This window comes from Eulemur rufifrons, chromosome 28 (genome assembly GCF_041146395.1).
Source record: "Eulemur rufifrons isolate Redbay chromosome 28, OSU_ERuf_1, whole genome shotgun sequence".
NCBI classification, from domain to species: Eukaryota; Metazoa; Chordata; class Mammalia; order Primates; family Lemuridae; genus Eulemur; species Eulemur rufifrons.
In genome coordinates, this window is record NC_091010.1 from 44,148,458 (window position 1) to 44,159,234 (window position 10,777).

The 10,777-nt window shown below is 46.4% G+C and overlaps 1 protein-coding gene across 1 annotated transcript in view; it reads right to left on the reverse strand.

Moving 5' to 3' along the window:
• BLNK (B cell linker) overlaps window positions 1-8,226 on the reverse strand; it is a 61,654-nt gene extending 53,428 nt beyond the window's left edge. The window contains exon 1 of the mRNA XM_069460229.1: window positions 8,168-8,226. Within this exon, the coding sequence (XP_069316330.1) occupies window positions 8,168-8,214 (47 nt within the window). The 5' untranslated portion in view covers window positions 8,215-8,226. The remainder of the gene's footprint in view (window positions 1-8,167) is intronic.
• Window positions 8,227-10,777: the final 2,551 nt, after the last annotated feature.

The following is a 10,777-nucleotide window of genomic DNA, read 5'->3' on the forward strand; positions in this document are numbered from 1 at the left end:
ATGGCGCTGGAGCCCATTCTACTAAGTATCACAAGAATGGAAAAGCAAGCACTGCACGTACTCACCATCAAATTGGTACTAGTTGATCAACAATTACGTGTACATACTGTAGTAACATTCCCTGGGTGTCGGGCAGGTGGAAGGGGGGAGGGAGGGATGGATTATTCACAACTAATGGGTGTGGTGTGCACTGTCTGGGGGATGGACATGCTTGTAGCTCTGACTCGTGCAGTGCAAAAGCGATTTATGTGACCAAAGCATTTGCACCCCTGTAATATTCTGAAATTTGAAAAAACAAATGCTGACACAAAGAAAAAAAAAAAAGAGGAGGGGTTGTTCTACTTTTCCTCCTTCCTCACAGGCAAACACAGAGGTGTCATTCTAGAGTCGGCTTTGCTGGTGTGAGCTCCATCAGGTGACTTTACCTCTCTGGGCCTCAGCTTTCTTACCTGAAAAATAAAGGGGCTGGAGAGGTGGCCTCTCAGTCCTTGCAAGGTGAACCTCTCTGCTCCTCCACTGATGCCCATGTCTCCACACCTTGCGGGGGAAGCAGGAGCGGCTGGTGTCCTCATGGAACCTGTGACCAGCACTGGCTACATAATTTCTGGGGCCCAGTGTAAAAAGAAAATGCAGGGCCCCTTGGCCAAAATTATTAAGAATTTCAGGACTGCAACAGCAGAGCATTAAACCAAGTACAGACTGTTCTGAGCACAGGACCCTGTGTGACTGTATGGTCACATGCCCAGGAAGCTCAGGGGCCTGTGCTGATGTTCCCTGCGCCGTGTGAAGGGATGGAGTCTGGATGGTAGGTCTGGGGGCCCAGCCTGCCTGGGAGGCAGGGATGCTCCTCAGGCAATGAGATCTTCCCTCAGGAAAAGGGCCAGCAGAGAAACGTGGCTCCTCAAGGGGACACTGCAGGTCCCTTAAGCCAGCTTCTTTGCCTTGCTTTTGAAATAAGCATTGAAACAGCCATGCTGGGCTGAGGGGGGCCTGTTTGGGGGCCTAGATCACAGTGCTGCAAAAAGGTTATGAAAATATCAGAGAAAAAATAAGCCTCCGGTGTAGCTGCTGGCAGACTTGCTTTCAGAAGGGAGGCTAAGACAGGGCAGGTAGGAGAAAAGGGTTATGAGGAAACTCTATGGGGAGCAGACAGCAGTCAGCTGTGGACAGAGCATGGGGAGGAAGAAGGTGGAGAGGAAGAAGGTGGAGAGGGGAGACAAGCTTGGTCACTGACAGATGGAGCACTGGGGATGGGAAGACAGTTGAGCCAGGAATAAGGAGCCTCAACACACAGCCAAGAGGTGTATCCCCCGGGAGAGGGTCCCCACTGCTGGTGTCCAGCATCAGCCCCGCACGAGAGCTGCTTCCCTACAGCAGTGCCGGGGAACCCTGAGGTCATACGGGGCCTAGAGGACAGCATCACACTTCAGGGATCCCCTCTCCCTTGATCTGGAGGAAGCGACTTGAGTGGGGCTGGAATTCCTCCCAGTCAGCAGGTGGGGCCCATTTCTGGAGCAACAGGTGAATCATCTTAATCCCTCATTATGCGCTTGGTCCCCGGGGGCCTAGGAAGCCCAGCAAAAATGTGGAATGAGAAAACCAAGGCTGTCCATGAGAGCTTAAACATCTACACCCAACAGAGCAAACAGGGAAGCACAGTCACCTTCATGAAGCCAAATGGCCCCGGGGGACCTGATGAAATGTAATCACAGGTCCTGGGACACAATGTATCTGAGGGAGGCAGTGTCCTGCAGAGATGGAGCTTTGGTTAAGTGGCCTTAAAAGGTTTCCTTGGCGAGGCCACATCTATAGTGGGCAGAGCACTGCAGCCCCAACAACTTGGAGGCAGGATTTAGGGTCATGCAAGAGCCTTGGGCATCTGACATTACGACAGACAGCAGGCCCCGCACGGCCTGATCCCTCACACAGACCTCTCACAGTTCCTAATCTGTGTGAGAGGATCAGACAGACTGTTCCTGAGATCTAGATATGATCAAAACCAATTCAAAGAGTCTTTTTGGAGAAAAGGAGAGGAAATATAGGATTAATTCATAATAGAGCTGGAATGAAGTCTTAAGGAACAAAATTGTCAAAACTCACCCATCAGCTTCAAAAAAATATATGCACACTGGCCACAGGGAGACGAGACAAGAAAGGGTAAATCCTGCTCCAGAGACTACCCCGGCGGATGGAAGAATTATGCCGAATACGGGTCTCATAGACACTGCCACAGAATTCTCATACATGACGGAGAAGACATTAAAGAATGGACAAACACATTTCTTCTCTCCTCCATCCCTTTCTTTGTCTTTTATTCAATGTCCTCAGGTAGTGATCTCCCCAGGGACCTCAGGGTGACACATTCTGCTCCAGGACAAGCACAGTGTGTCTATCTCTGTCTGGAATTTGGCCATTAGATCAGAACCACAAACCCCTGGACTTCTTAATAGCTGTGTATCACACAATGTGCTTTTTATCCCCACCTTAAGGGTTTCCACGCAAGGTTTGCCCAGTCTACTTGCTAGAGGTAAAAACAAACTATTCCAAGATGACCTGATGTCTGGAAATCTTTTCCTGCTCTCATTTATCTACCCAGGGCAGAAAAACTTATACCTCAATGGTGCACGTGGTTCACGAAATCTAGCTTTGTTTGACACTAAAAAATTTTTAAGAGCCACCTCATTGAAATACAGGCCCAAGGACCTCTTGCCTCTCCTCTTGGAAACCCCTCACCTAAACCATCTTAGATAGAGGAACATCAGTGTGATGTGAGCAAAGTCCACATCAACTGCAAAGATACACATTGTATATTCTAAACCTTAAATACATATTGTCACTATAAGCACATACAAATGAATACGTGCTTCTTGTTCTAGAGAGAATTTATCCCACTTGGTCTGAATCATGGTTTCTCAACAGGAGCACTATTGACATTTTGGGTCAGAAGATTCTTTGTCATGGGGACTGCCCTGTGATGTTTAGTGGCAACCCTGGTCTCTATCTACTAGGTGTCAGTAACTGCCCCCATCCTCCAACTGTGACAACCAAATGTTCCCTGGGGAGCGAAATTGTCCCTGGTGGAGAACCACTGATCTAAAAGATCCAGCTGTGTCTTGGGGCAGGCCAGGAAGGATACTTCTATGCTGTTTATTAAAAAGCCAACGAAAGCCATCCAGTGTTTCAATCACCCTATTAGAAAGCTATCATTTAATCTCTTTTTCTTGCACATGTTCTTTAACAGGCCCAGATTTCTTGATGTCATTAAATGAGGGCAAAAGTAAGGTCTTCTTTGAAAATGAATTAAAGTAGTGAATTCTTCACCAAACAGATGAGGTTAGTTATTTGTTGGGAGGAAAACCAAGAAATTGTCTGTAAATATGTGCCTAAAGTGTTTGGTACTAGCCCACTTCCCTCCAATCCAGTGACCTAGGAGGCAGGGCTGGAATATAACTGTGGCTCAGTTCTTGGAACCTAATTATTGTATCATAGTCCATTTGGAGACAGGTTGTGTGAAGGAGTTGTTTGGCCATGGTACCCAAGCAATCATGGGATCCAGAAGAGAGGGTGCCTTGGACATGTGGACTCTGGTTTAGGGTTTTCCTGGCATAGCTATGCCCTGAGTGGATTGGGGGGGGGGGAGTTGCCTGGAATTTTCTTAACTGATGACCCTGAAGTTCACTCTCACTAAGGAGGTTTCTGGCAATGTGGCTCCCATGTAGCTTGCCCACAGGGAGAAAGAGTCCTTGTGCAGCTGCTCTGAGTATTCCATCCATTGGTGTGACACAAGATGGCCCAGTTGAGTGGATTCTCAGCTGATATGCTGCAGGTAGGCAGTGCAAAGAGGATGGGAAACCAGGCTGCCTGGGAGGTCTGTCTTATCTCTGCCACTGGGTGCTGGGCCTCCTGTTTGCAGCTCCCAGCTCTGCTTGCCGCTCCAGCTAAAGGGAGTTGGGTCCACTAATATGAGGAGGAAGAGAGACAGCAAATGACAACTCATAATGGGTGGGTTGAGGTGCTGGTGGTTGTGTTTGCTTTTTATTTACTTGCACTGACAAAGTGATAAATACTGTTCTGGGTACTTCAGCCCATGTTGTCCCACTTGGTTTTCACGTAAGCCTGTGAGGAAGGCATCTCTTGTTTTGTTTGACAGTTGAGGAAACCAAGGCACAGAGATGTGGAATGTCTTCAGAACTCATAGCAACTAACTGGCAATTGGAATCAGCCCCTTTGGGCTCCAATTGCATTGTCCTTCTAAATATATCAACGATATTTCCTCCGGGTCATGGGATAAAATGGCAGACAATGTAATGTATGTCAAACTCTGTGCTTCAGAGACCAGATCTGAGAGGGACTTTGGGAATTGTCCTCATTTTGTAGAGGAGTTTGGAGCAAACATAGGAAAGATGAGGATGATGTGGCAGAAAAGGAAAGCAAAAGGCCCACGTGCAAGGGCCATAAAGATAAGGCCACAGGTGTGGCCGGTGAGTGGGTATGAGCGGAGGCATGGAAGGAAGGGTGACTCAGAGTGGGAGTGATGATGACACCATTGCCTGAAACAGGGAGGGCCAGAGAGGGCGCTAGTGGTGGGAAGGCGAAAAGAAGGTGAATTTGCTTCTGAAGATTTGAACTTGAAAACTTAGGGAACTGGAAACTCCAGCTGAAAATTCCAAGACTGGAGAAGAGATGGCCTATCCCAGAATCTGTCAAACAAGATCTCAGAGCGAGAGTGCCAGCGCGGAGGCCCAGACACCCAGGGCAGGGCTCTGTCACTTTCAACAGTTTCATCCGTCACTTCGATGAAGGCAGAGAAGGGATGTTTGTCACATCTGCAGTCCACACAAAGCTAAATGCCCCAGATGTCAGAATCGATCGACCAAATAATCAGAATAATCGGAAACAAGAAATGAAACTAATATGACACTTATCAGCGATCAATGTAATCCTCTGTGTGTGTTCAGAAAATCCATTGCACAATGATAGAAGTAATAAGAATAACAACAGTAATAATAATAATAATAATAATTTTAAAATCCAATAATTACTATATGCCAGGAACTCCGTGTGTCAGTTGCTTCATAAAACAATGTATTTAATCCTTACTATAGCCCTATCTCATCAGTAGTATTATTATTGCCTTCATCGGACAGGTGAAGAAACAGGGACTAGGGAGATTAAGTAAACTTGCCCCAAATCACACAAATCTTGCTTTGTCTGACTGAAAAATACCATACTCTTTAATACAATAAGAACTGGGGAGGCCTGGTTTGACCACACTCGTGTCAAAGACCTTTTCTAGTTGTAAAAATAAGTGGGCATGTGTCTGTGTACGCCACAAAAAAACTGTACCAGCACAGATGTCGAATCCATTGGGAGGTTATTAAAATTTTAAAATTTCCATTTCAAATTAGTTTCACCCACTTGAATATTTTCAATGTGATTCAGGATAGTTTTTTTTGAAAAGCTCATCTAGAAAGGTATGAAATTTTTATGATCATAGGACTGTTTACTGTGGAAAGATTGAAAGCCCAGGTCTCAGCGGGGTTTGTGATGGGATCATTACCTTATAAAATTGAGGGAAATTCATGGCTAAGAATCAACTAAAAGACCCCAAGAGTCTATGAACTTCTACTAACAGAGAAGCCTAGTTCCTGCATTGTCTCTATGGGAGCAAAAAGGTGAGACCTTGTGCTCACACATCTCCATGTCACATGCAACTTAGCCACCACACCTGTCTCAATTCTTCCACCGCAGAAACTGTCCAGGTGTTTACCTATCCCCAGCTGTGCCCATCTGGGAACCTTTCCCTTCCCCTTCATTTTGAGAACTTCGTGTCTCCTTCCAGTCCTGCCTGGCCCCCTTCCCTTGGCTGACTTGGGTTTTCCTCTCCTCCTGGTCATTCCTGCCACCTCCATTCTCTTTCCAGCCCTGGGAATAGACTCCCTGGATCGTTCCTTTCAGCCCCCTTGATGGACACTCACTGTCTTTCTATTTTTGTGGCTAAGAATTTGAGCAAATTCTCTTATAAGCTTTGATAAGCCTAAGCGCATAAACATAACCCTCCACTTGCACTGTCATCTGGTGCCAAATAATTACTAATCTTCTGAATTGGTGTTACCCAGTCAGGACAGAGGACACTATTCACAGGGGCAAGAATTTCACCTGTAAATTCCCCACCATCCCATCTAACTACAGGAAATGTTTAAGATGGTGTCTTGAGGCCATTGTGTTTACAATTCCATTTCTTTGCAAGGTTCCACGTCGACAGTGTATGTTTTAGCAAAACAGGACAATTCTCTAAAGACAACTGAGTAACCAAGTGGAAAAAAAAAGTTACTTTAAGCAGAAGAGTGCAATGTATGATTATCCACGGTATAATTTTGGTTTTCTATCCTGTAATCTATGGTCATATATTGCCTACCAACTGCTCTGTGATCAAGCTGGACTTTGTCCCAAAGGGAGGGATCATAAAATGATTTAAGTTCTATTGCTTTTATTTAAATGCCTATCTGGATTCCCTGAAAGAGGTTCTAAGGCTCTATAGAGCTCAAGATTGTGGAATATGTCTGAAAAGAACATTTGGAACCCTCCTGCTCATTTGAGAAAAGCCCTGATATCGTGCCTTATTTGTTTCTTTGCCACGTTTTTCCTGTCTCTCCCTTCCTTTCCCTTGTCACTGCTGTGCCCAAAGTCCAGGCCTACAACTCTAGATGCTCAGGTTCCTTAAGTGCCCATCCCCCCAGCATCTCTGCCTCCAGTTCCCCTCCCCCTCTCATACATCCTGCCTACTCCCTTAAACTGCAGGCGTGACACCTCTAACAGCACAACCTGCTCTCCAACTCCCTATGGTTAGCACTGCCATTTGCAGTCTGGCCCCACCCGATGATGTGTCCAATCTTGCCGGGACCTTCTGGGCCCAAATGCCCCACTCTATAGCCTCTGTTGGGCAGAAAACTCTCCTCACCGTCCTCCAAGTGGACTGTACTGTGCCCAGGTCCGAGTGCCAGCTTCTCTATTTCCTCCTTCCCAGCACATAATGCTTTTCCTCCATTTCTACAACTACTTTTATCTTCTTCATGGAACCTCTTCCATCTTCCCCAATTCTCTTCTTATATTCATTGAGCCACTTATGGCTCCTGTTGTTTCACCCCTGTCCCTCCATAGGGTCTACCAGCTTGAGACCAAGGGCAAGACCGAGGTGCCTTCTTATGGCTGTCGGTGCTGACCCCGAAGCAGCACCCAGCATCCGGCCCTCGCAATGGCTGGCGGCCGCCAACGCTGCCTGCAGATGCTGGGCCAGTCGCTCATTTCAAATTCCCTTTCGTCAGCACATGCCAGGTGTAAGGCCTGCATTGTAACTGTAATGGGCCAGCCCTCTGCGCATTCCAGACTTTCCCTTAAATGTTGTCCTGAAAACTCCAATTCTCTAGCTCCTTGTTATTTGTGATTACTTATCTGCTACATGTCGCATAGTAGTCCCATAAAAACTTGATGTACCAATGAGAGTTGGAATATAAAACACCGCCTGAACATTTAAAAGTTCCAATCTCCAAAAGCCATGATGTAGTTACAATGAGGCAAAAAGGAGACCTTCAAAAGCAAAATCTGGGAAGTTGTCTTGTCATAGCTCCTTGACTCATGCCCCTTGAGCCGCTAATAGTTTATTCTAAGTGGCTTTCTATAGATACTTGTTACACTGACGTGAGGGTGTGGGGAAGACCGATATAACAGCCCCAATACACTTGTAATATACCCACAAAATGAATGAGACAGTAAAACTGCGATGAACATGAATGATGACGGCTATCTTAAAATTAAATAGTACTCTGCAACAAAATGAGTGAGAACTCAGTTTAGACAAATCCTTTCTTAGAAAAATTTGTCACATTCAGACTCTGAAAGCGGTCCTTTAGCAGAATCTAAGTCCTCGGTGTTTCTGTGTTATTGTCTCTCCAGACCTTTACACTTTATTGTAAACTCCAGCTACACCAAGGCCAACTTGTTCCTACACATTTCTCCGAAAACTCAGTCCACTTCCCTATAGCAATTGCCACCCACTGAGAACTAGCAAAGAACTCCAGGATTTCAGTGTTTCTAAGATGCAGGGAGAGCATTGCGGGGGAGGAAAAGGAGACGCAGAAGGTTAAGTATTGGACGGGGAGAATCTTACCTCAGCTTCTGACTGGCAGGGACAGTTATTTTATTAAGCTTGTCCATTCCGTTTGGTGATTGTAAGAGACTGTCCGGTGGTAACGTCAGCAGTTCCTGGTCCTGCTAGGGAACAGCATGGCAGGCCTGTGGTCTCAAGGGTTCTGGCCACTTGAGTCTGATTTCTGAGAGTGCAGGCTACTGGCAAACACCCCTGCGCTAGGGAGAAGTAAAACTTGCCTGAGCACATAGTCAAGTTTCATGTTTCTATGTAATCATGTGATCCGGGTAGCCAGCCAGCTTGGCGATGACTCCACGTTGTGTAAACTTTAATAGTGAAACTTATTGGGCATGCAAATTTCTTCCCAGCTGCTTTCTTTTATAATCAGATTTGTAACCAGGTTGGGACAAGCTCCTGGCTGGTCACTACTTCCTGTTTGTCCCAAATACCTGTGGTCCCTGTTTTCAGCAGGTGTCATGCTGTCATGGCTAACTTCCTGGGCTCAAGGAAAAGCAGAAGAATCGATTCCACCTGAATATCTTTTGGAGACTTTCTGCTCATTTGCATAAAGTCATGGATAAGTTTTTTCCACTTATAGAACCATTATATAAAATGGCATTTTTTGTACTGTTTCTCCCCGACCCCCACGTGTTTTAAAATAAATAAGAGAATGGCAGAGACATAGTGGTAATAGTTTACTCAGAGAGTTAGAGTCTCTCTTTTCCTGGAGCTCTATTTGAAATAGAATGGGCAATTCTCTGTCCAAGGTCATTTGGGGGTAGAAATGGGTGACCTGGGAAAGGGAGATGCTCTCCATCATAGGATGTGCGGCCTCCTTATTGGCTGGTAGAGTCAGGAGTTACCCTGTCGATAGCCGGATGCTTTCAAACAAAACCAGGTTGTACCCAAAAGCCAGCCGAGAACAAACCTAGCAACTTCCCAGTGATGCCATTCTGACATCAGGCCATTCTGAAGCCCGCCCTAAAAGCAGAGTGTTACTCCTCTCCTTGCTTTTGTCCCCACCTGCCCTCATGTAGTGCTCACTTCATCCCCTGATCAGGCCCAGTGACACGTGGGACATAGGGGCATGTCAAGCACAGACAGGCTGGGAGAGGCCAGGAGGGGGGCACCATACCTGCAGGGGCTGAACCCGTCCGGAGAGCTCTACTTCCCTCCTGGAAGACTCTACATTTCCTTCAACCTGATCTGAAAAACGCTGACTTATCTGTCGTTTAGAGAGTGGAAGACAGTTTAGGGTCAGGGAGGAAGAAAACGAGAGGGACTGCTCCTTTTATACCTGCACACACTTCCCTGCAGCCAGAGGGGACCAGAGCTCTCCTGGGTTTGAAGAACACAAAAGGACAAAGCAGAGGGCTCCTGTCACAGACCCAAGGTCTGGCTGAAGACAGAGGGGAAAAGAGGAGACGGGGGAGGAAGAGGGAGAGGAGGGGCAGCAGCAGCAACAGTAGAAGTGGAAACTGTAGGTGGATTTCGTCTTTCCTGAGCCTTTTCTGTGTACAAACGGAGGCTCTGCATTTTTCCAGGTACCGTTGATTATTCACATTCGTGTCCTGCCTCTGAATTTCTGGTTTGACCAGACGTTCAGGAGCAACATCTTCAGAGCTGTTGAAGGGTGGGGCTCTTCTGGTTGGCCAGGCCCACAAGACAGCAGACGGTCTTGCACCAGAACAATGCTAGCCCCCGCCTCCTCTCATTATTTATTTTCCCCAATCTAGCAGCTCAATTTTTTTTGCAGTGTATCCTGAAGGAGCCCAAGACCCCTCTCCCTCCTTTCTCTCCTTTCTCCTAGTTCCTAACTGAAAGAAACAGGTAGAGCAGCACGGTAAAGGCACATACAGTGTCACCGAAGATCAGAAAATTCAGGCTGTGCTGAGTGCAACGACAGTAGCTTATTCTCTCTGAATTACTGTAAGTGCACCCAATTGGCTACTTAACTTTTCTCTCTACTGACAACTCGGCTGAGCACCTGGGCTGACAAATTCTTATTTCCCCAGAGAAAAAGGCCGGGGGCAAGGGTTACACTTCTGCTTTTTCTTTTTACAGCCATTTGTCTTTCTTCTTTTTACTGTATTTAGTCTGACATGATGAAAGCGAGAGACTGCTTTTCCAGGCTGGACTTTGTGCCCCATGTGATGCGTAGCGTGACAGCCCAACGTTCTAGGCCAGCCATGACTGCTCTGCGGCTGTAACTGGCTCACCAAGAGGGCAACGCAAGGATGGCAACTGATGACGCCAAGTCTTAGCTGATGACTCGTACGGGGAATGAGACCACACAACCTGGTTCCACAGCACACACAGAAAAACATACCACAATCTACAAGCTCGATCTACATGGCATAGTGGTCATGGAAATTAATGAATCACTAGATCAACAGATGAGAAATGGACGATCCCAACCTTAGAGAAAATTTGGAGTGCTTATACACTGCTGATAAAATTATAAGGCGCAATCACTTTGGAAACAGTTTGATATTATCTAGTAAATTTGATGACATGTACACCTATGACTCAGCACAAGTCATAGATGTGGCTGAGTGCTCCTTACCATGTGTATCAAGGTCATGTGCTAGAATTTTTACTGGAGCACTACTTCTAATAGGGGAAAAAAAA